Consider the following 26,741-nt stretch of genomic DNA (forward strand, 5'->3'; position numbering starts at 1 on the left):
TATTTATCTGACATTTAGAAGTACTTTACTTGATTTAAAAATTCTCACAATACTTCACTCAGTCTCAGTGATGAAGTTCAAGTTTTTAAACTACACATATGTCAGGGTAAGTTTTCTTACAGTGGCTAAACTGCAAATCTGTATCTCTATATATAACTCAGTTCTGGGTTCTGTTTTTCATCATGACCCTGGAAGGTACCGGACTCAATGAAGTAAGTAGCAATAGATTAGCCTGGAGAAATTATAGGAAAAGTAGGAATCATGAGAACTGTGAGAAGGTCTTAACTGCATCCATTTTAGAAACAGTTGAATGGAATCCACTCTTTATGGAAGGCTATTCAACATGTTCACACCCTATTAGCAACCCCCTCCCATATATATAGATTTCATCCACAGATGGTTGAAAAGTGATTTTCTATGATCTTATGATACTTTATGCAATTATCTGTAATTAAATTAGCACAAGGTAAAAAAATGATCAACTTAAAATAATATAAAGTATTCAAAACAACTGCTAGGCTAAACAACATTCTTTTTCATAAAAGAAAGTGTCATATGCAACAAAGTGGCAAAAACAGAATGGAGTGAGCTATGGTTAAGTGTAAATCCTATAGCAATGAGAGTCATTTGTATTATCCTTACTACTTTGAATAAATTCAGATGACAGCCCTATTTCATTTCTTCATTCAGTTTGGAGGCCAGATGGCATTAGAATCATTTACTTCACCTTGTTGTGCTTAATTACTACAATCAACACACTATTTTCCAAATTAATCATAACAAAGTAATTTCATTAGTAACACAGCAGGCTGTTGAATTATTAGCATCATAACAGTTTGCAAACAATTAAACTTTATTTGAACCTTAAAAATTTGCAGAGTGGAACATTATTGTAAGATCTAATGGCAATAGAGTACAAATTCAGTACAGAAGAAATAATCAAGCAAAATGCTATATAAAATATGACTTACAATCACCTTTGAAAAAAATTAGCTCTCTAACTGTTCATAGAAAAACAAATAAAAGCTAAGCAAACATAATGAGAACACAGCAATTAGCATATTTTCTAACAAGCCATGTTGTTTAAATTCACATTAATGATATTATTATGATCTTGAAGAGTGTGTGATATATTGTTAAGGGTGTAGAGAAAACTTTCTCCCTGGTAGTACACAAATGATTTGACCAAATGAATATAGAATCATGAGTTGAAAGTAAGGATTATTTCTCCTGCCACCCCAATTTCAAATCTTTGTTTCCTTTCTTATCTCCCACCTATATTCAGGTTAAAAATGAACAAAGGCCAGAGGAGCTCTGGACAGAAGTCACATTTTATTTCTGTGTTGTCACCATTCACAGAGACTATCTGGCTTGGAATTGTTGGTCATCAGTTGGCAAAGGACTCCCTCTCCTGGATTAACTGTAAAAAGTGGCAAAAATCTTCTAAGTGCTTCACATTCTGTGTGAGTTTGTGCCTGTGTGGGGGAGGGGTTCTGAGTGGTTCAGCATGCAATGAAAAGCTGCTGCCATCTAGTGGCCCAGGACGAAAATCTTCCCTTAAACCAGAAGCACAAAACCTGTCTCCACAAGCAAGTCTACCTTTTCAGTGGAAACTCACAACTGCTTTTTGCTTTTCAATCTCTCAGGCTTTGAAAACCAGGCCACTGAATTCATCTCCGGTTGTCTTACTTTTGCCAGGATGATTTCAATCTATTCCAAAGGCTTTATATCAGGAAAAGATTAACGAGTGCACAAATTAATTTCTGAAAGCTTTAACTTGACAATGTCTAATTTATATAAACTAGAGTTTACCTACAATTTCTAAAGTTAATATATATTTTTTTATATTTAAAATCGGACAATCACAGTATTGAGGAGATAACGGTAAAATATAAACTCTGAAATATTGCTTGTAAATAGTTTTATATAAATAATGGAGGTTTTTAAATATTATCAGATCATTTGTATGGTTAGAATCTTCATAATGCAAAGATCTGAAAAGTTCAACAAAGGTAGTACCCACTAATCAATGATTCAGTATTAGGAGATTACATCTACCCCAAATAATTATCCAATCAGCAGTACATTCTGATATATATTAAGACCATACTGGTACCCTGTAGACATTTAAAATACCCTTGATTTCAAGTATACAGGAAAAGGTAACGATATAATTGCACAAATCTTGCTCAGGCAGCACAACATATACTTCCAATGTCAGGCTAACACTACCCTTCCACTCACCTGTTGGTACATGTTCCCACAGTGATTTCTACACTCTCCTCTCTGAGCCTTCCTTTTCTTTTCATGGCTCTGAGATGTGTAGAGGAGACTCGAATCTGGAGTTCTACTGTTTTGTGGTGGGACTTTAATAGCATAGTAATGATCCGACAAGACGAAAGAGTGCTCAGCTATGCCCTCTTACTTTGGGAATACATTTGAGATTCTTTATGTCTTTATAGTAGTGGCAGAATGGCATTTCTTGTGAATTTTCTATTTTATTATATTTAAACAAAACTATGGTAGAAAACGTTAGCAAGCCCATCATCTAATAAGGATATTTGCTATTGCTAAAGGGCTTTGCACAAACCATGGTTCTGGTCTGCACATGAGTTGCAGAAGGTGACAGCACACTACCATTTGCAATTCTATCATTTTTTCTTTTTTGTGGCTATATTTAACATAAAGTAAATTTGCCAATCAATAAAAATTCTTTCATGAAAACGTTACTATTGTGTGATAAATAAATACAAAGTTTTAACAAAGCCACATTCTTTAGATAGCATCTACCAAAAACTTGCATGATATATTCAATTGAAATTTACTACATTCTAAAAAAATAACTGATGTCCAATATTAAGAAAAATTACAACTCATGCCAGAGGTAGCAGTGACTATATGGTGCACATAAAATAATGCTGAATTCTTCACACAAATCAAATGAGTAAATAAAACTACAATTATTTCTTTGCAAAATAGCAACAGGTGTAACTTTACTGCTTGCATCTAATTTACATTAACATCCTTCATTTAATTTCACAATAGACTACTATTATAATGAATGCATAAAATAACAGTCAAAGACAAACGATGGTCAACAAAACAAAGAAAGGTTATGAGCTGTCACTCATGCTTTCATGATGACTCTCAATCCAAAGCATTTGCAGACTAGCAGAAGAGTCTTCTTTTTCTGCAGGCAGAAAGGGAAAGTTGTGGTTTAATTTTTTTCTTCAGTAGAAATGTTGGTTTTTCCCTGCTTGGAAAAAAATTACATTTTTAGCCAAGGAAAAAATGAATGTTTACTCAACATTTTGCCAATTCAGCTCCTCAGAAAGGCCATAAAAGTGGTATTTTACTAAAGAAGAGGAAGTCTGGGAAAACAGCTGGTCAGTATCAAAGGGACTTTCTCTAAATAATCTATTTATTTCCAAAGTAAATTCTATGAACTTAGTTTTAAAATTAAACCAGATTTTTTTTAAAAAGAAGAAGATGATTGGGGAGCATAATCTTTGTGTTATCAGAAAACTGCAAAGACTTTTAAAAAAGCAAAGACTCTTAACACAGAGACCAAGAGAACATATGAGCTATTACAGAATATTGGATTAAAATGTACTTACCCAGGACTCTCAAATATCATACATCTCCATTATGTAGGATTTCGGCACCAAGCCAATGGCTCCCTTCATTTCTCCTACCCACCAGCCATATCTATTGTATTCCTAATTGAAAACAATATGCAATATTAACCTTTAGACTGGTGTAAGTACAATGTTGTTTGTATGCAACTTCTTAGAAATGTTATTTCTTTTTATAAAGTTACAAGAGCTTGAGCTGCAAATTGAAATATTTTAATCTTTTTTGTTTCTGGACACTTTAAAAATGCTGTTAGGCAAAGATTTAAATTAAGGTATAAAACAAAGCCTGTTTATTACTCCGTGTAGAACACAGAAACAGTCACTTAACGATAAGAACCTAGCAAATGAAACTATGTACAGCTCTCTGGGCCCCTTTCCCTTCTCTCTCTCTCTCTGTGTCTCTCTCCACACACAACCTGGGGGCACCGTTTAGTATATGCAAACACCAGTGCCAGAAGCTACAAGGTTACAGCCAGGATCCTTAGGATACTATCTCTGCCTTCAAGAAGCTTATCATCTAGCAAGGATAGAACTATTTTTTTCACAATAAACTACTTAATTCCTAGTTAAACTCATATGACTCAAAATGATTTAGAATGTTGAGGTATGCCCCTTCTTAAGAAAATCTAATATATGAATACAGACATTTTAAACAGATCAATTCGAGAATAAGGAAATACTAACAACACCAAAAAAATTTTTTTTCTTTTCAAAACAATTCACAAAAGGGCTCCTTTTAAAAAGCTTCCCTAAGGCATTTATCGTTCCTTTTATTGATCATAAACTCCATTAGATAAAGGATGGGTAGAAGGAATGTAAAGGTGGTGTTAGATTCACCCTTGCACTGGAAGATCAATAGGAAACAAAAGTATCTCAAGTTATGAAGGCAAAACATTAATCCAGCTGTAAAAACGAGTGATTGATGAGTCACTTTGGCATTTACTTTGCAAAGTGAGATAAACCTGTACCTCCATTTCTCCCCTTTGCCTCTATTGACAGATACACCACTGCTTTAGGCATCTCGAACACTCTGTAACCGGTTTCATATGTCTGCCAGATTGACTAATGTATTTTTATCTCAAATTTATTTATGTTTAGTGAGATACAAACAAAGTAAAATGAATTACAAGTTTCAAGAATAATATCTTCCAAAAGCAATACTCTGCAAAAGCACTGTAGGACCCAAATTTAATTTTTCATGTAAGATAAATTTTTAAAATCAATCCCCAAAGTAATTCAATTCCAACATCTGAGTCGTAGATAAATGTGCATATGCATATTGAGTTACATGTGGGGAGGGAATGTTAATACTGGCACAGACTTAACATTTGTATTGATTAGTATGCTGCTGACCATCAGGAAAAAAAATCATATAATTCTTCAATACAAATGTAGCAATATTAGCATGTGTATATTGATATGTAGCTATCAATAGAGAGATTATAGGATTAAAATCTATGCATGCTTTTTTAATAGTGGGATGTATCAGAATTAGGTTTATTAGAAGAATAAGGTGGAAGGAAAAGGAGGGAAAGGCTAATCCTGCCCTTCTTATTCTAATGAGGGCACAGCTCTGGCTCTGAGGCAGTGGACTCAAGATTTTAAAAGTTCACTGATAGTGTGAACTTAGTGGACAAAACTATCTATGCAATGGAAATAGTCTGATGCCCAGAACTCAATGATGATGACTATAATCTATGTAGGATATATTTATCAGAAGGAAATACCAACTTACTGAAAGCTATGATTAGCAACCATTATATCCTAATAGGTACCTAATAAAACTGCCCTTTTCAATTTTTAAGGCAATGAATACAATTAGAGTCTGATGCTTAACAAAACAAATGTATTTAACCTTTCAGAGTCCAAAGGCCTACACTGTAAGATTGCAAAATGGATAGTTAAGAGGGTAAGGCTGAGGGTGAAAGCTCTTACCCAATGCCAATCTAAGATTTTTTCAATTATCTGGAAGGAGTACAGGCACTAGCCCCCCAAATAGCAGACACAGAACACATTTAGTGAGAAGGCATATTATGACCTAAACCTGCTTTCAGAGAATAGCCTTCAATCTGTGTTTCAGTGCTTAGATTCAAATTACAAACCACTTTATAATAGTCCACTTCGGTTATAATCTGTACTCTCAATTAAGGGCATATTATTGCTCTCAAAAAGCTCACTCACATCCAAATATAAGAAATTGATTTCCAACAAATCACTTCAACAATGGACCAATGACATATGTACTTCACACTTGAGAGAATTCTGCATGATGGTAACTGGCGAGATTCATTAAATAGAAAGTACAGTAGTAAACAGCAGGGAGGAGCTTATTCAGCTGTAAACAAATCCCTTACAAGTAACATTGTAGGAAAAAACAAAATTTTAGACTGAAATAAGTGCTTCACTCAATTAATTTAAAATAATTGAAAAGCAAATGAAATACACACTTCATAAAATATCACAGATTTAAATCAGAAAAGGGTAAAAATAAAAACCAGAATGTTTATTACTTGACATTCTCAAAGAATTCCATATAATACTCCTGTGTGGAATTAAGAGGTAAGATAGAATATGGTGAGGTAAAAATCTAGTAGGCAAATTTATGGATTTACACTGCAACCATGAGAGTATGTCGACAAGACTGCAAACACAGAAGCTTTTACTTTTATCATTACATCCTCTGTATGAGCCTCCTGAGCAACATGAATTCCAATTAAACCATTTGCAACCTATAAATTGGAATGAAATGCTTCTTGGAGCACAGTATTCTAAACTTCAGCCTGAAGATTCAGTATCATACAAGGTTTCCTTCTGAAGAAGAAAATCTGCCTTTCTCTGCCGCACCTCAACAAATGTGATTATGAATGATATATTACTTACAGTGGAAGGTAATGTAATCCATACAATGTTGTCTTGCAGTCCACATACTAATTATAGTATTGTTCTAACAGTCACAGGTGAGTCATTAAAAAAAAAACAAAAACCTTACCTTGTTAATAAACAAAAAATAAAGAGACAAAACCATCCCAGGCTGCCATCTAAATCTCTGAAAGGTTAGGAAGCATCATGTCATCTTTATGGCACATGCGATCTCAGGTACAAGAAGGTCTGCCATCTGGGATCCTTCATCCTATTCGGCTCTTAACATCAACAGAAATGCTAACATAGGCAAGTGACTGTACTTCAGGAAGACTGATAAAATAATGAAGAGTCCTTTAATCTACAGGAAACCATTCTAGTCAATTTATAAGAAATATTGCATCCCTTTGTAGGACGTGTAATTATTTTCTATTAATCATGTGCTATAAAGCTACATTATGCGGTTATTCTGTTATCACTAGAAAGAGGCCTGCAGTCAGCTTCTGACAATGTTAGGTAATTACTAACACAAAGCTGCTTTCTCCTCCCTTCGTAATGCTATCAAGATCCAGAGGTGTAGTGATGCTTACTCTATAAAAATAGTACTCAAAAGAAATTCAATATCTGCAAAATGGATGGCTTCAAGGCAAAATGTAATATGGCAGTCAAAGAAGCAAAAAAGCCAAACTTGCCCAATAATCTGAAAAAATAATTGTAAAGCAGCACTGAACAGTTGTGATCTAACTCTTCTGTTTTCAATTTTCATACCACTAAAACAGTTTTTGTTTTATTTTGTAGATAAAATTTTAGGCCTCAATTAATAGTTATTAAGCAATAAATTAAAGTGATTATGTAATAAGGCAGGAAAAAAGGACGAGTTTTGATAAAGTGAAACAGAGACTTTATCCAACACAATAGTAAACATATGTCCACATTTCTCATTACCTAAATCCTCTCTCTGCTGGTGTATTATTTTACACTTAAATAAGGCCCAACATTTACTAAAATCCTTGTCAGCACCATGATTTTCATTTCTCAAGTATGTGAATCCACTTTCTGCAAACCATATGGTAAAAGAACTGTGCCTTAAGGGAAACTTGAAACACTAATAAGATTCTGTGATGTACAACCCCTCTCAGAAGTTAGTTACCAATATGTTTAAAATCAACAGGTGTTAGAAAGGTTAAAAGACTATGTGTCCTTTCTCCAAACATCCATCTGTGCTTCAAAACATGCTAGCCTTTTGTGGAAATGAAGGTAATTTTATTCACAAAATATAAAACTATATTTAGACCTTCAGAACCAGTGGACTTCACCATTGTTTTTGAACTCTTCAGTGTGGTATTTTCAAATTATTCATAAACACTGTAGTAGTATGAAAACTAGATAACTACTTATTTGTTTATTTTTTTGTAAGGAGATCAGCCCTGTGCTAACATCTGCCAATCCTCCTCTTTTTTTTTTTTCTGCCAAGGAAGACTGGCCCTGGGCTAACATCGGTGCCCATCTTCCTCCACTTTATAAGAGACACCGCCACAGCATGGCTTACCAAGCAGTGCGTCAGTGCGCACCCAGGATCCGAACCAGCGAACCCCAGGCCGCCGCAGTGGAGCGCGCGCACCTAACCGCTTGCGCCACCCGGCCGGCCCCTAGATAACTATTTAAAATACAGAAATAGGGCCGGCCCCGTGGCTTAGTGGTTAGGTGCACGCGCTCCGCTGCTGGCGGCCTGGGGTTCAGATCCCAGGCGCTCACCGACGCACCGCTTCTCTGGCCATGCTGAGGCCGCGTCCCACATACAGCAACTAGAAGGATGTGCAGCAGTGACATACAACTATCTACTGGGGCTTTGGGGGGAAAAAAAATTAAAAAAAAAAAATTAAAAAAATAAAATAAAATAAAATACAGAAATACTTTCTTCAAGGCTACCTCTTCAGTCTCTTCCTTTTTACTATCTCCAATCAGAAACTTTATAAAAACCCTTTCATTTCTCATCCACCTATCGTTTCAAAAGGTTCTCTTAAAACTCACAATAGGAACTTGACAACCTCAGTATTTTACTGTTATTGTCTACACATTAACTGCTTAATCTTAGTCTCCTAACCTGTGAAATGAGGAAATTGACACTAACAATCTCTGAACACCACCATTCACTGACCTGCTTGAAGACACTAAGTCTCTGAGCAGCTCATGGAAATCAACCTCATTACTTCATTATTTACTATGCAGGTGTGACTTGGACTTACTCTAAGTGAAAAAATCACCATTGGGTCCAGCCTGGTGGCGCAAGCGGTTAAGTGCACGTGCTCCACTGCAGCAGCCCGGGGTTCGCCGGTTCGGATACTGGGCACGCACTGACACACTGCTTGGCAAGCCATGCTGTGGCGGCGTCCCATATAAAGTAGAGGAAGATGGGTACGGATGTTAGCCCAAGGCCAGTCTTCCTCAGCAAAAAAGAGGAGGATTGGCATCGGATGTTAGCTCAGGGCTGGTCTTCCTTACAAAAAAAAAAAAAAATTACTAATATTTTCTCCTTGCACTGTGCACTCCATTTTTAAAGCAAGAAAGACAAAGGATAAGTAAGGAAGCTGATAGTAAGAATTTAATTCTTATCACAAATTTTAGTTTATATTCCAGAGTCAAGATACATTTAATTCAAATTTCTACACAGTCAATGTTTACAATACCATATAGTAAAAACTGATGTTCAGACTGATGATTTGCACATACTATTAAGCAAAGAAAGATCAAGTCAGGCTCAGCAGAGGGTGGCCTTGGTACTCAGTGTATTTCACCAACCAATACACGACTCAGTTAATTCCACTCAGGTTCACCCACTCCTCTCTATTCCAACAGTTGCCACTCTCGTTCAGGCCTTCATCGCCTCACCCTGGACTGTTGCATCATCAGCTCTGCCTCTCTGTTCTTTCCAGAAACTGCCTATGTCAATTTGCCGATCAAGAACTTGTACTAGCTCCCCAGCGCATTAACTACAAACTCCCCTGCTTGGCTTTTTCCCACCCTGCTAGCAACATTCTTCTCTCGCTGCTCTGGACTGCACAGTCCAACCTTCTACGCTGCACTCATTCCTACCTCTGCATGCGGTGCTTCCTCCCCAAAGAAACCTCTCCCCTCCCTCACCCAACCTCAAGAGTGACTCAGACCCAACTCAAGTTACCCAGCTGTCATGAAATTTTCCCTGAATTATCTAATCCATACTTAACATCTCTCATTTCAAGCTGAGCATTTATTCCTCAGTGGATTTTATGTACTTTAGTATTGTCCCTTCAACTAAAATAAAGTACAAACTCACAGAGATCAGGGCAATGTGTCACACTTAATCTGTATGCCCCACACTGCAGGATGTGTAAAAGGTGTTCAATAAATGTGTCCTGGATGATGAAACGTACTCTGTCTTCATTCTGGATGATGCACCAGTTGACTATCCTAAATATTTTCTTAAGAAGTGTAATTTCCAACGGGAATATCCTTTCCCTGTGTATATCAGACATACTTGAAGAATTTTAGTAATGACTAAACAAATATCTGTTCTGAGGTATATTTAGCTTCACAGTCCTCAGCGTGTTGCTCCTACTCACGGTGGGAGTAGGTGGCTGTTGCCCACCGTGTTTTCCAATGCACTACATAGGGTACCTTGTCTAAAGAGCCTAAATTCCACCTGCAGAAAGAAAGAGCTCTCTCTCCTGCAGCACTGGGACCAAATAATTCCAGTTCTTCCAAGAAATGAGTTCAGTTGAATTTATTGTAAGTATTGAAGAAGTTAAGACAGAACCATGCAAAGGCAGAAACAGTGTGTCAGACACAAGGGAAAATCTGCTGAGTTTTCAGCTCCTTCTCAAGATTCTTGTGATTATTTTCTCAGAAGATCCAGAGTCTCATCCCAGCTTTGTTACTAACTAGGTGTGAGACATTGGGCAAGCCCCAAGTTCTTTAGGGATGATTTTGTTTGTTTATATTTATATTACTCTTTGAGACTCTACAATAATCCAGTCACTTTATTGATTCAGCATAAATCAATAAACGCTAACTAGTATACATTTGGACCTTCACAGAATTACCTTTATAAAATCTGTTGTTACATTTACTATAAAATTTTTTTGTAGAGGGTATCATTTGCCACTGTTGTTCTTATTATATAAAGTTGTTGAGGTCAGATAATCAGTGAAGATTCTAGAAATTCATGTGAGAATTTTTTTTTTTTAAGAAGCCAGTGCTGGGAAAAGCCAAGATCCCTCCTCTATGATGAAAAGGCATTATTAGCTCCTTGTCTCTCTCGCTTTCAGTTGGGCTGCCAAGAAGCTCAGGGCCAAGTTGGAAGCTCAAGTGCAGAAACTCCACTGTCTTTTAAGGTCTCCACAGGGGTCATCCTTTTGTCCTTTAGCCTTTTATTTATTTTTCCCCAATTACGATAAGCCTTGAGATTTCCTCACCTATAAAATGAAGGGCCAGCACTAAGGTTTCCCTAACTCTATGATTCTATCATTCTAAATTCTTTTAGCAAGTTCAGGATTATTTCCTCTTTTCAACTGTATTTTCATAAACACATATTAAACATCTATCTGCCATAATGTTAGGTTTTGGGGATACAAAAATACTTAAGACACAGTGTCCCCCTTAAGGAGTTCAGGGTTAAGAGAGAGAAAAATGGAAAATCCCAGTCATGGCCCACTTAGGTGTAGCAAAGCAGAAAGAGAAAAGGCTTTAGGGTCAGATCTACGTAGATTCCAGGAGAAGGTACTTATTTGCAGGTATCCTCGGGGATTTATATAATAACCCTACTGAGCATAGTTTCCTCATCTGCAAAATTATAGCACCATATACTTCATAGGGTTATCTTATAAATCAGATGAGAGAGAGCACATTGAGTGCCTAAACCAGGATATTGTAGGTCTGCAGCAAATACTTTTTCATTCCCTCCCCCTCCCTTCCCACTAATTGGTGTAGCAAAATACTGGGGCAACAAAAAATAGAGCATCTTGGAGTACACCATAAGGCAATCTGATTATTATTAGCAGTTCTCTACCCTGTTCTTCCAAAGGAATCTGACCTTTAAAGGGATGAGAGGGAGACATCTCAGAATGAAAGTGTGCTATACATGCTATACATACACTGAAGGGGTTCCTGATTTTTTGGGGGGGAGGGAGGCGCAGAAGGGTATAAGAGATCATGGATTTTTCAATTTAGGGTTTTAAAAAAATTAGCAACATAGTGCCTTTCTTTAAGGTTGTTTTGTTTTGCTTCCAGCAAACCTTTGCTTATTCCCTGGGGAATTAAACCACCTAGGCCTTACAGCCCGTAGCAGCCCCTCCACTGCCACCTCCACTCACCTTGCCTCTCTGACATCACCTTCTGCCTTATCCTCTACCTCTCAAGTCATTGCAGGGGCTCAGCCTGCCAGCCTGCCAGCCTGCCTCCTCTAAGCACCTTCACTTTTCATCTGTCAACATTTTCCTGGAATGCTCCCTCCATTTTATGTAAGAGAAAACAGGGAAGGAATCGAGCGTGTCGTTCGCACGTAGATAACAAGAGGAGTACCACGAGTGGAACCAGAACATCTTGCGAGGTGTTGCCGTGTCCATAAACAGATTATCACTACTCGGGAGAGGTGCGTGCTAGGTAGCAAGCCCTGGTTCATGCTTCACTGTCCACAGCATCCCCACATTGACAACATAGAAACTAAATGCCATCAGACCCAAACAAACGCACTCACAGGTACAAATACTCCTCCTCCTTCCCAGAAGCCTACAGGATAGAATGACATTTTGGGAACTAGCTTAGCGTCCACAACGTGTGTCCTACATTGAGATGTCCTAGATACTCTTCGGCAGTTGGTTATGCTATTTGTGGCACACTGCGTCAGATGGTCACAAAGGAAAAACTATAAGAGCTAAAAAGTAACTCTGTGCTTCCCTCTGCCAGTCGAGCTCAGCAAGACTTGCATTTCATTTTATTTTTCTGGTAGGTTTGGGGCCAAAAAAGCCCTAGTAACTGAATCTTTACATCTTCACAATGAGAAGCAAACGGTCAGTGACAGCCACAATCCACCAGTCACCGGAAACAGTCACCAACATAAACATAAAAGGAGGCGATGCTTGGAACCCCAACCCATACACACTTAAAAAATGCTCTTTTATGGTATATTAGTATATATAATACTGTGTACCGTCCACCTACATTTTCTGGTTTTGACTTAATGAAGAATTTCTCAAAAAGCTGCAAAGCTCAGGTCGCATGTGCCCTAGACTAGATAAATACTCCGGGATTCTGAGCTCGCTCATTCTTCTGTTAGTACCGCACACAGTAGCGTGCCTCTTTCCTGCTGGAGCAGAGCTCTTCTGTCATTAAGTCTCTAAAAATAATTTATTGCTTTAAAAGTAAGAATAGGAATGCAGTTAGCAATTTACCGATGAGTAGAGATTGAAAGATAAACTAATAGAAGATGTAAATCCAGAACAGCAAGTAGAATACCATAACCAAAGAGGTATGCAGAGCTACGGAAAACACCTATGGCTATATAACCTGGATCCTGCTACTAAAATTATAAAATCTCACAAACACGGTTCTAGGAAAATGCTATTAACTACAATATTATGTCCATGTTTAAGGTGGTAATAAAACTGAAATGCAAACTAGTGAAAGAATTTAGCCTGAAACAACCTGATTCCTAAAAAATAAATAAATAAAAGATTTTCTACCTCAAATACGACTTTTCCACTATTGAATCTGAAACCAGGCCTTATGTTTCAGAGTTAATTCACTGACAACGCAGCTGTCATTAAAATTACAGATTTCACTTTCATCCACCTCTGTAAATGTGCTCCATCATTTTTTGGGTGGGGGGGGAGGATTTCTAAATCTCCACTGAACTATTGAAGTATATAAAGGGTTTTATTTTAACACACAAAAAAACTGCAGCAACCCCATATGAAAAGAACTGTAAGCAAAAAGTTACTGGCTTGCCTTCTTAGGCAAGCAGTATTTAGATGTATTATTAGTGAAGTTCAAAGGTTAAAACTAAGAAAATGCCAGACACTTTGAAGGAGGGCCTAGCTCAGCCAGGGGTCACATGATAGTTGCTAATTGGAAAATGTTAAAAAGGGAAGGAGGAAGGGCAGAGTATCTGCCTACTCCTCTTTCTTTATTGCAACATTTGATTTTCACTAAAAATTAAAAAAGAAAGCTAAGATCTGTATAACTCTCAAAAGAGGCCCCAGATAAATAAATCACCCCCAGGCTGACTAAGCTGACACCCCATCAAGGCTGCCTTGAAAAACCAGAAAAAGAAAACTGAATTTTAAAATCAAACTATATTTCTACAGTGAATTTTAATGAAGATAGTCTAATTATCAAACTAGTTAAATCTTTTCCTGTCATTACATTTACAAAATTAAAACACTTTTTATTATAATGAGTGCCATTTATTTCTTGATTTGTTTAAATGTTTACTTATATTGAAAGAATGCATCTCTTCTTAAACTATCTTGTGTTGCCTTTATTTTAAAGAGTATTTTCAGAACTGACAACCTTCTAGAAGGTATATCAAATCAAACAGTGCTAATTAAATATTGCAAATTATAGATCAGTTAAGTATGAAAAGCAAGTTGTATTTCTTTAAAATCTTTAAAATGGTGTTATTTATTAGAAAAGTTGTAGCATTAATTTCTTTATAAAGTACACATTTTCTATATCTCTACAAATATTGTGTTAGATTCCTTAAAATGTATTCTTCCTTATGTATACAATTTTTACATTTAATTTAGAGTGATTAAAAAAATTTTCATGATTAATGTTAATACTTTATTGACATGAGATAGGAAAGTAATAACCCATAGCTAGATTTAAAGTTGAATTTATGACATCATTTTGATTATGCGCATTAGCTGCAATTACCTGCACCACTCACTCTGAGCCACTAGATGGTGTAAAAAATAAATTAAAATGGTAAAATTTCATTTCAACACCACAAAATCTAAATATAACTGAGAAAGATCAAACACATTCTAGGCACATAACAATGCTAGTGATTTCTATACTAATTGTACTTTCTAAAAAAATCTATCTATATATAACATCAGCTCTACCTTGATCTAGAAACAAGCCCTTTTGAGCAATTTTTCACTCTCTTTTACTAAGGGCCTTGAGTTCTGAATTTAGAATAATACCAAGCATTCAAATTGCTGTCATCATTCACATATTAAAGAAATTTACGATATTAACTTATAGTCTATGTTTGCCAAAGTCTTGATAAAAAATGGAAGACCAAGCCAATAAAAAATTAGAGAGTCTCCAGAGATTCCTATCTGAATTTGCACAAAGCCAAGTGGGGAAGTAAGAGTCTTCACAAACATATACTGAACCCCAAAGCAACCCGACAACCAACAGCCAAGATGCCCATCAGTGGCCCAGAATCTGTCCAAATTCCATCAAGGGGGAGCTAAGTGTCCTTTCTTTTCACCCTCACCAAGATTTATCTGGTTGATTTTACGAGGTTGACAGCTGGGTAAATATGAGTATTTAATCATTCAGCCAATAGTGATAATGTGCTGGCTAAGATGTCTTGTCTCTTCTTTCAAAAACCAAAATGAGCTCCAGATAAAATACCCATCTCTAGAAGGTCCCTCATGAAATGATGCTAACGGTGGAACTTCAAGCCTTGTGAAAGGCTGACAGGGAAATATTTTTGATCAGCCCATACCCAAATAACAGCATTTAGAAATTTTAGATGGTAGTATATTCTTCCTATGAGCTGGACCACCATTAACCTTAGCTCTATGACCAGGCTTCACATACAAAATTACAGTCTCCACAAAACAGGTTTGGGAGAATAGGAACGACCTTCCCCAGAATCCTAGAAGTATGATACACACCTATGATTGTACTTTTAATTTCATATTAACAGAAAATGATTTTCTGAGGCTTTGGTAGAAATGAGACACGCCTATGAGAACACTGCTTGCTTCACAGCCTCTCCCGGAAGTTGGTCCTCAGAGGCTTTCAGCAACAAAGACAACCTGATTCATAAAGAAGGCTTTAAGAACAGACCCACATGGGTTTTATAAGTTTCATATTTTACCATAGGAATATAATGACTATATGCCATTTATCCCTATAATCTGAAATTCCACATGGAAGCTAATCAGACTTAATTTTATACAGCTAAATGCAGCTAAATTGGTGAAAGAAACTGTGAGTTAAGTAAATTTGAGGAATGATTCCAAGAACATTTCTTGTCAAGAAATGAAACTAATCAGTTTGTTTTCTATATTAAGTAATTTACTCAAAAAGCTGTTGTCTTAACTCAGGACAATTAAATGCTCAATAATAGGCTTAATCCACAAGTTGTGATATGACTATCTATAGCTTCTAAGAACTAAAAGCTTCTTTCTATTAAAAAAATAAGTCCCATACTAATGAACAGAAGACTGAGAGAAATAAGTGACAAGTCTTAGCTTTGGTCATCTCAACTAGCAATTAGCACAGCTGGCTATACTTATTTACTAAGTATTTTTTCCCCAATAATCTACAAGTGCTTATACCTTATTTCTTTTGGATTCCTGGTGCCTAGAATGGGCCCTGGCACATTGTAGGTACTTTATGATGGTTTCAAATTCAACACAAGGAAGGAAGGAAAGAAGGGAGGGAGGGAGGGAGAGAGGAAAGAAGGAAGGAAAACAGATACAAGCTCAAGAAAAAAATAGAGCGGAAAGCCCCGGTGCGGGTTAAGTACTGGCTCGGCACTTTCTTGACCCAAGTTCCCTTATCTGTAAAACTAAGAATAGAGACACGATCCCTAAGACTCCTCACTCAAATGTTCTATGATTCTCTGTGTTATGATTTTATGCACCAGTGTTAAATATGATTTTATGGCAGTTACTGTTAAAATTCAGTAAGTGACTTTATTTCAAAATTTTCTTCTAACAAGTCATATGACATTTCTTAAAAGTCCAAAATATTTCTCTAATCAGGAAACCACAGTAAACTCTTAGACTTACGATTTTTATAACATTTCCCTACTTATATCTAAACAGTTTCCATACATCATGTTTCTAAAATAGCCTCATATTTTTATTAATTTTTTTTAATCTCTGTAACACAGTAGGGAAAGTTAAAATATGAAAATTAAGGGTGCTCACACACATCATGGGAAGTGTAATCACATTAAGGGACTTGACTTAGATCTAAGGACAGAAAGATTTTGAATAATCTAGTATCTTAAGAGGCAGAGACATGATTTTTGTATATATAAAGATGAGTTCATAGCAACGTACTTTGCTATTATGTTTACAAATACAATTATGTTAAACTTTAAAAAATTACCTAAACTTGTCTGAATAGAAAAGCATTGCTTTTAAATTGTCGGAACACCCGATATATTTACATAAAGATGAAAAACTTCTTCTGTAAACACAGTGTTTCCAGTGGTGAATGGCAGACAAAATCAGAATAAGCACACAGAAGAATAAAAAGGAAGAGGAAAGAAAAACATAATAAATAACCCAATACCTTACAATGTTAACTTTCACATAAGGATATTGTTTCTGGAGAAGGCAGTGTGTGGATGTAAGCCAAAGGCTGAAGTGATAGGTAAACACACTGTTAAGTTGAATCCTGTTATCTGATTCTGTTTAAAATTTGATTATATTTCACTTGACAAAATAATTAATTATTGTGAACTCCCGATTGTTAACAAGGACCTAGAAGAATTCCAATTGGCATTTTTCCCCAGTGTTGTAAATCCAAAGGCATAAAAATCTAGCTTTGTATTCACCCTTTACAGTTGTCATTTTGGGGAATCTGCTTACCTTGCTAAGAATGTAAATCACATCGCCACGTTTAAACGACAACTCATCAGAAAAATCTCCTGTGCAGTCCCACAAACCCTGGTAAAAATTAGCATAATCAGTGCTTTTATCTCCTAGGAAGAAGAAAGAGAAAATATGGGTTAGAGTTTTTTATAACGGGCCCTCATTTAAAAATGAACCAATAGAAATTAAATGGCCACCCCAAACCAACAAAATAGTCTAAAAACATTCTGTCCTGATTCAAAAAACATTTTGTTACATCCACACAAGAATCCTACTTCTTACTATCACCTAATTAAGGACCATTTTCAAAAAGATCTGATTTTGAATGTCTCTTTTTTCTTTCTCTCCCTTTCTTGTTTTCATCTAAAACCTGTAATGGCAACGTGTTCTCATCAAACCAGCACCTAAAAGTTACTTCCCACTTATTTTATACAACGAACCTAAGCCCACTTGCAACATGTTTTGAAGATGAGTTAGCCACAATGCATAATGAGCAACATCCACGAGATGTAACAAACACATTGTGAAATAACCAGCTTACAGAATTTGGGACACTTCTGTAAAAATAATAATAATAAAGGAGCTAAAGTACAAATACAACCCAAACTAGGCAACAAAATTAAAAAAAAAAAATTCTAAAACCTAAATCTGGTAAAAGGAAGAAGATAAAGTGGAAATAATATAAAGGGTAATTCTAACTCTTATTTTTGGGGACTTTTGTACCCAAAGCCTCTCAAAGTTATTTCTAAAATGTTTCAGCAACTTTGAAATTGCCAACGTGGAAGCTGCATTTTTCAAGAGTTCTGTCAGCCCTAGTTTAGGACATTAGGCTCTGAATAAACATGCAACATACACTGGCGTTATCAGCTCATCCTTCTAACAGCATAAGCACAATGGATGTGATGTGCTCAAACTGCCATACAGACCATTAACTGATTGATCATTTAGCGCTCTCCACTCCGTAATACCACAATAAACCGGGTAATAAATGCTTTGTCACTTATACAATGTGGGTCTCCTGAAACACAGCACAGAGTTAAATACACTGGATGCTTTTGTTACACTGAGAACGGTTTCCTGTTTTTAATTTCACGATAATTGAGTTTTGATGAGTTAACGCAAAAAGAATGCAAGTAATATCAATAAGATGTCCGTGAATTCACTAACCAGGCAGAACATATACGTGCTGACAACTTCCATCACTGGAATGTCATCTTTGAATTCTGAGGGGATAACTGTGGAAACACATGCTGGATCAGGGTTGTCATCTCAGTTTTGTTATATGGCCCTCAAACAGCAGGCTCCTTGGCAATTCCAACACAACTAGTCACATTAGCGTGTCATTAGGGTGTTCATCTTATTACACACAGTTTGTGATTTATACAAAGTGCTAAGTTTATTAGAAATTTTTAAAATTCTCTTTAATCTCTGAAACATTTTTTTAAAGTCAAAAAGAAAATCTGAATAATATGCAGTCTGAATATTTAGGAAGTGAGATGCTACTTTACAATTATACTTTTAAGAAAATAAACAAGGACTAAAATACACAACCTAGCTAAACCCTCCTAATATATTTTTTTTTCTCTTGTTTTCCAAGAATTAAAAAAAAGAGAGAGAGGGAGGTAAGGAAAACAGGAGGGGGGAGGAAAGGAAGGAGAGAGGAAGGGAGGGGAATAAAGACAGACAGACACCTCATTGACTCCTGCACTCGGGCATTGGAGCACTCATCACTGACACCAGCAGGGATGTATACAGGCCTGGGAATCCAACCAAGAACTAACAATGCTTGCCGCCACCCTTCAAGACCTTTTTCCCCCCACAGCATCTATTAAGTAAATTCTATAAATGGACACTAGAGGGCACTCTGGCTGGACAGATCACTCCAAACGTTATCAAATTTTTTTTTGGAAAAAATTACTTAATAATAAAGTGACTGATTTCCTTTAAAAACCACTTATTTAGACAAATAGAGATTTAGAAGTTGAAACATTCTAGTCAGATTAAATCAACTGCTAAATAGGTCAAATGTGGTGCCCCATGCAGTCCGTCAGTGTCAGTTTAAAAGTCAAGGAATTAGAGCAAAGAGAGGATGATGTCACTTCACAGGCAAGGCCTCCCTCACTGTCACTCTCAGGGGATGTGGGTGGGGGTGGGGTCAAAGGAGCTAACTAGCTGGTTTCCCCAGTCGAGGCTCCTGTGTGTTCCCCAACCTGCTCAGCCCTAGGCTCGATCCAAAAAGGTTGAGGAAACAAAACTTGGGCTAAAAACTAGAGTAGAAGTTTTGGCTTAGCTAGAGCATTCCAGTGGGTTCCCCAGCTGTCCAGCCGGCTGCCTGCTCTTTCCTTTTTCAGATTTTCTCACAACAGTTTTTCATTCAATAGATTTTCAAGAGATGGGGAGGTGGGAAAAGGAAGGAAAAGAAAAGTATATGGTGATTTTGAACACATAATCCTTATCACTTTGGGGTCTCTCTGCCCCTCAATGCACTTGGTGAAACTCCCATTAACACTAATGGGAGTTACAGAAGCACACGAGGGGGAGAGAGACCCCCACCGTGTCAAGATGCATCTCTCCCTAGATGTGCATCATGAGCATTTCATTACATCTCACTGCTGTAAGGAGGCAACGGAACTAGCGATTTGGCAATACTGGGGAAAAGACGCATTTTCTACTGTGCTTTCTATAATCTTGATGATGATGTTACCCAAAGACCAACCTCATTTCTGTGTCCCATATGTGAGCTCTGTTAAGAATAATAAGTAGTTTATGTCACACAGCTACATGTACATACAATTTACTATTCTATCTATTTCAGCATGCAATACCAGTTATCAAGTAGAAGAATCACAAGAGAGAGAGAACCTGGCAGTATGTGTTTATTAGCCTGAGTCTCCTCAGGAAAGTAATGCTAAAATTCTTGGTATGAATTCTAGACATAAAAATTAGGAATTATCTCGTTCCTTAGAGCGCAGCAAGCTCCTCGAGTTTACTTCAAAAAATTTTAAGTCTGGCTAAACATACACAAAACATTAAACAAAGAAAAAGCCTCAGAAGGACAGTGGGCTCACAAAAGTTAACATTGTTCACCTATCCGCTGAAAAATAATCAATGTGAGATACGTTTTTTAAAAACAACAACAAAATAGGATGGAACATAATGTCATAAACCATAGATAAGCATACATTCTGAATACAAATTAAGTCCGTTTAGTTGTCTTTACTGCATGGATTAATTTTCCTATTCTATGCACATCATGATCTATTGTTTCAAAATTACAAAAAAAAAAAAAAATCACCTCATTATGTTTTTTGTCCTGAGAGGCATGAATGGTTAAAAAAGAAGGGAAAGAAAGAAAGAAAGAAAGAAGAAAACATTCCAAATTAGCCAGACTGTGAAGGATTTAAATGATGTACTTGCTCCTGTTTTTAAAACATACAAAAACAGATCATTGGGCAACAATAACAGAATTGTTATGAAAGTATAAACTAAACATTGGAGATAATTACTTTTATAAAAATGAAACGATTTAAAAATACGATGACAATGGATGAAACATACAAAAATAAGAATGGAGAATCTCTCCTTCATTAGTGTTACGGGTTTAAAAACTATTTTAGAAAGGTAAGCACATTCTAATAGGTCCAAAAAAATCAAACGGAATCTTTATTATATATAAAATATAGACATGCAAGATATATAAGCTTGAACATGAAAGAACTTGTAGAAATACAAGATTAATTTTGTTTTTGCTTATGTATTTTACATTAAAGTAGTCTGAATTTTTTTTTTAAGTAAAATCAGTCAGTGTGAAAAATATATAACATTCTTGAGTAAGGTTAGAAGTTCATGTCATGTGATGCTCAGCAAGATAGTAATACCCTTGTCAACTCACTGCCCTCACAGCAAACAAACTTCTAGTGTTACATCTTTGACAGCCTAGGGAGAGCAAAGGTCACTGCTATGCAAAAGCATTAAAACTGTTGCTTGAAAAGAATTTCATGTCACTAAAGATAAGAATTATTGCAGTGCTTTATAGCTATTGCATGAAAAGCTAGATCTACTCATTGCATTCCTTTGGGGAAAAACTGATTTTTTTCCCTTCCCTCAAAGGCAAAAATTTGGGAGACAGTTACCTTAACAGGGTTTTTGAAATATACAATTGCTTTAAGCCAAAATACTTATATTTGTGGAAAGAATATCTGTATGTGTCTACCTTCTACACCTGCATTGAAATTTTAAAAAAGAAAACTACATGCTTTTGGCAGAAGCTTTACGATACATAATAAAACATATATATGTAAATTACTATCGAACATCGTCCTCAAGGTTTCCCTCAGCCTTAGCGTTTTATAGCTTCATTTTAAAAGACTGTAGTGCTACCATCTAATGACTTCGTTCTCACTTCCTTTCTGAAAAAAGCAAATCAAAACTTTTTGCAGCAACCTGCTCCTGCTTTCCTGTCGAGGTCCGGAAATTAGGCCTCTGTTTCCTTTCCACATGTCACAGTAGGAAGGACTCTGGAAAGCTACTTCCTGAACACACACTTCTTGTCCACCCTGCCTCTGACAGCTTGAAAGAGTGATGTATGGACATATCAGAGAGGGGAAGGTGACCCCCAACTACAGCTCTTTGCAGGACATGGGGATGATATGGCAGACCTTGCCCCAGCTGACATGTGGCTGTGAAGAGGTGTAAAGTCCTGATAAGAAGGCAGTCTCTCTCTTCTTTCCGTGTAAAATAATTGCTAGTTTATCAAAACTAACCTCATGCTTGCTCTACAGATACGGTTTATCTCCTGCTATTTGGAAATAACAACCAGAAGAAAAGTTGGCCATATCACGTGATTTTGTACATAGCATGTGTAGTTATTTTTCCAGTCTCAGTCATAATTAGTACTCGGGGCCATGTGCCAAGTGGAAATGGATAACGGGAATATCCTTCCTAGCCTTCTAGGCCACCAGTGTCCTTTTCCAATTTTTAAGCTGCTGTCACTGGACTCTGGCATTTCTTACCCAATTCATTTGCTTTCCGTATTAATCATATGCAATGAAGATATGCATGGCCAACATTTAAACAGGCTGCAGATCAATTAGCGGTCTTAAGTTTATCTGATTTTTATCAAAGAAGACAGAGCTGTGGGTCGATTGTCAGAGCCTGTGTCAAGTTGACCTTTTCAGAGATGTCTACATTGCCAGTCCCCTGGGCAACTTGTTGTCCCCTGTTAGTCTCTGAATGGCAGAAGTCTGTTCTGCTCAAGCACAAAGTATACACAGATGTCTATATTACATTCTTATAGGTTTGACAGCAACTGCATGTTGTATCTATAAACTGTCCTTTAGCTGTGACACTTCCTCAATGATGATAAGCTAATTTATGCAACTAAATCTCCTTTGTGCAGAAATGAAAGCTAATTGAGTCATTACAAAGTAATTCAGGAAGGAATACCTTGTATAAATTGGCTTACTTTATAAATCCTTCTCAAGTGGTTTTCATGCATCCTAAATGGGACTAAGCAGCTTATCAGCCACAAGGTATCCAGACCCAACGATTCAACTTCAGGCACCTGTGGAAATGTCTTTAGAGCAGTAAGAAAGTGGCTAAAAGGGAAGTGAACAAAACCAAAATAAGCCTTCCCAGGGAGCTACACAATCCATTACCTGTGGGAGGATGAACAGTGTCCTGACTCATCGTCCTTTGTTCCTCTGCTTTCACCGGAGCACTGTCCTCTTCCTCTTCTGTAAATAAACAACATAAACAGCACGCTGAAGGTTTTCCTCAGGGATAACAATACAGTACTCACCCCATTTTAAGAGCAAAACTAGAAGTTTATAACACATCAATATTCCTTTTCAAAGAATGAAACCACTTAACATTCGCATTCCTTTTTCAATAATCTAAAGCTGAACAAATAAACCTCTAGCTATTTCCAAACAGCAACCTTACTTGCTGGCTTGATAAAATTTGTGATATGTACTAATGCTTCACATATTTTGTTATCAATGCTTAGAGAGATTCATCTGGAATAATCTTAAATTCAGAAAAGCCCTTAAATCCAGTAAAATGACACCCAGCACTATATGGATAGACCACATTTATACTGTGGCAGGAGAACCACAGATAAAATCATGGTCCCTAAGACATCAATATAGCAGAGAAAACATGTGATATAAAAATACAGTTAATCTATAAGTAATTTATTGGGTATCAGAGACTTCATATGTTTTCTCACTTGTTCTTCACAGGAGGACACTAGAAGGACCCTCACCCTTCAAGGTGATTCCCCCAAATCATACTGAGGACCTACTATGTGTCATACACTATAGCAGATGTTAAGAATCACAGGTAAATAATTTTTAATTCCTCATTTTACAGACGAGTAAATTGAGATTCAAAAAGGTAAAGAAATTTCCAACGTTTGTTCCTCAAACTTAGGTTTGTGATTATAGTCTATGTTCTCTATCCTGCATATATTCAGTGCCTCACTTATATTATTTCCATACTCTCCCATCACATTCCTTGAAGTTATAGAAGACATATGATAAAATTAAATGAGAAGAGTTTTAAACAGAGCCAAGGGACTATTTAATTCTTTTAAATCAAAGAAATATTTATTACATTACCACTTTCCTCACCTATGGATTCATATACAATTTAGAAATATTTAAAGCTGGACATACAAATGAAATGGCATGCCAAAGAAAAACTGCGTTCAAAAAGAATCATAATTTCAAGAAAAATCTAAAACTTTAAAGAAAAATATGCAAAATATATAAGTATAGCCGTTATGACTATTAAATAATTCAACCAATAAATCTTCATTGAGTACTAACTACCTGTAAGAGAGAGAGGTTCTACCAGGGAGGCAAGGATAGTAGGGAGCTTCTGCCTTCAGGTGGGATAGAAGACAGGATCTAAAGAAAAATGGGAAAAGGGGCATAAAACCTGCCATGTGAGGCACAAGATACTGCAGGAGTGCAGAGGAGAAACCATCAACTGGGGAACATCATGAAGGCTGTGAGGGATGGAGAGAATCTGAATAAGGCGAGATAGAAGGAGGAAATTTCCAGGCAGAGGGAGAGGCATGAACAAAAGAACAAGGTCCAGTTCATTCATTTTGGCTAAAGAATGTGGTCCTCCTCAGGGAAGAGCAGGATGGAAGATACTGCTAGTAGTTTGGGCCAGTTGTTGAAGGGGCATCCTGCTATGGACTTCAGACTTTAATTTGGTGGGCAATAAGGGCCCACCAATTTTTGAAGATTTTTGAGCGGAGTAAGGGCAGGACTAAAACCATGCTTGAGGAATGGTCATCTGATCTCATTGTCCCAGATAGCCTGGAGGAGGGGCGTCGGGAGAGAGACCACTGGGAGCCTAGCTAAAGGGGAAGGAAGTCCTGAACTGAAGGGGCAGAGGAAATGGAAAGGAGATGGTCATGAGAGGTCAAGGAACTAGATTCGATAAACTTTGTGCCTGACTGGATGTGGAGGGCTAAAGGAAAAAAAAAGAGCAATCAAAGATGACTCAGGTTTTGAGCTAAGTTAACTGGGAAATGGGAACATCATTACCAAAAAGAGAATAGCCCAGATAAGCTATCTTGTTGAGGGAACACCAAGGAGTTGTGTTTCTGACATGAGAGATTTAATATACTGGTGGTGCAACCCATAGGAAATGTCCAGGGTCTAACTGGAGAGTTTGTTAGAGAGGTCAGAACTGCAGACGTAAATTTAGAAGTCTCAGGCAAATTTTAAAGTGGTGACTAATAAAAATCAGCATTTAAATCAAGCTTGAGAGTTACTGTACTTACAAGACAAATATAACTGTTTTGAATTTTTGTAACTCAATTCAAACAAATAATGAAAGCTCCAATATAAGAAACAGCTGGAAATATTTGGCACTTTATACATATTAAGTTGAACCTAATGTTGGCAATTGATATGGTTCAATTAAATAGTAAGTAATACATAGAAAAACTAATAAAAAGTCTAATACTAAATCCTGTCTCTTTTCTCTTCAACGGCAGTTATCTCACTTATGCCAAACCTCAAGGACTACTTATCATAAATGGGTTAATAGAGTGTTTTCATACAAATTTTAAAGGTATTAGGGACATTTACAGTTATTCAGTCCAAGCTTCTCATTTTACAGATAGCTAATTTTTTAAAAGGTGAAGGAGAAAACTTTCCTTACTTTTCATACTTTCTCTTTCCCCAGCACTCCCTCTCTTTCCATTTGGTCACAAATTCAATAGTAAGGAGTAAATTCAAAAATAGTTAAGGGCACTTGTCCTCAAGTCAAAAGCCACAGCCACATCAACATAGGAAGCACTATTCTCGGCTCTGAAGAAGAGACTATGCGATTTAGACTCACAAAGTCAGTGTTGATATATCATAAAAACTAATTACAATAATGAGATGGGAAAACTCTGTTCTTGGCAAAGTCAACAATGAATTAAGAAGAATTTAGTACTATGAATTTATTCTTATTTTATTAAAATTTAAGTGCCTATAACTGGCGCAATAGATTCTTAAATTACCAGAATAACAATATTAAGAATATTTACATAAGTATCAATATTTACTATGAAGTATCCAAACTGAAATCCACGTGAGATTCTTAATAAGTAGTATTTTAGAGGCTGAGATGCTCATTAAAAACACTTCCTTTCTCCTTTTCAAACCTAGTACCGATATTTTTAGGTCAAAGCCTTCTATGTTTCACACATCAATTTTTGTTAACAATATTCAAACAACTCATTTTATCTTGGGCTAACAATACAAACAGCTTCCACATAAAAGACAACAAAATCAAATTTGGTGTTTTTTTTTTTTTAATTTTAGGGAAAAAAAACTCAGACTGAATCTTGAATAGAATCTGGTACAAGGGAGATGTTCAATAAATACTGGGTGAACAAATGGATTCAAAAATCATGAAAATAAATCCTGCTATATTCATTTATTAACAGAGCAGACCTCTCCACACCACTCAAAAAATATATAAGGACAAGTGATCGAAATTCTAGGCAATAATCACCTTCACAATATATTAGAAACATACACACATGTTGTTTTATTTAGGTTTATTATTAAACATATTTTATTTTGGTGTTGAGGCACGATGTCATTATACAACACTAATTAATACCTCAAATAGTCAATGTTTGTGGGTTAATATATTCCATTCAACATTTTAATAACAGTAAACAAAAACAGCTCAGCTATGCAGTAAAATCCATCAAACCACACAGATGGTTATAAGGTTTTCATTATGTGGTTTCCATAGCAATCATATTGCAAATCTGGAAGCTTCTTGCAAATAAGCAGCTTGTATTTACATGCCTCTCAGCTGCAGCACAAAACTCTTCAACATGTGAAGTTGTTATTCCAATCACACATTGTTAGAGAATCATCAGGAGATTTTTTTGATC

The 26,741-nt window shown here is 36.4% G+C and overlaps 1 protein-coding gene across 1 annotated transcript in view; it reads right to left on the minus strand.

The window, feature by feature from the left end:
• Positions 1-3,617: 3,617 nt before the first annotated feature.
• The window catches only part of SKAP2 (src kinase associated phosphoprotein 2), a 167,382-nt gene continuing 144,258 nt past the window's right edge, over positions 3,618-26,741 (minus strand). The window contains exons 10-12 of the mRNA XM_014786224.2: positions 22,978-23,055; positions 17,318-17,430; positions 3,618-3,719 (exon numbers count right to left, since the gene is read on the minus strand). Coding sequence (XP_014641710.1) covers positions 3,627-3,719; positions 17,318-17,430; positions 22,978-23,055 — 284 coding nt within the window. The 3' untranslated portion in view covers positions 3,618-3,626. The remainder of the gene's footprint in view (positions 3,720-17,317; positions 17,431-22,977; positions 23,056-26,741) is intronic.

Source organism: Ceratotherium simum, chromosome 1 (genome assembly GCF_057802395.1).
Source record: "Ceratotherium simum simum isolate JZ-2026a chromosome 1, ASM5780239v1, whole genome shotgun sequence".
In the NCBI taxonomy this organism is placed as follows: Eukaryota; Metazoa; Chordata; class Mammalia; order Perissodactyla; family Rhinocerotidae; genus Ceratotherium; species Ceratotherium simum.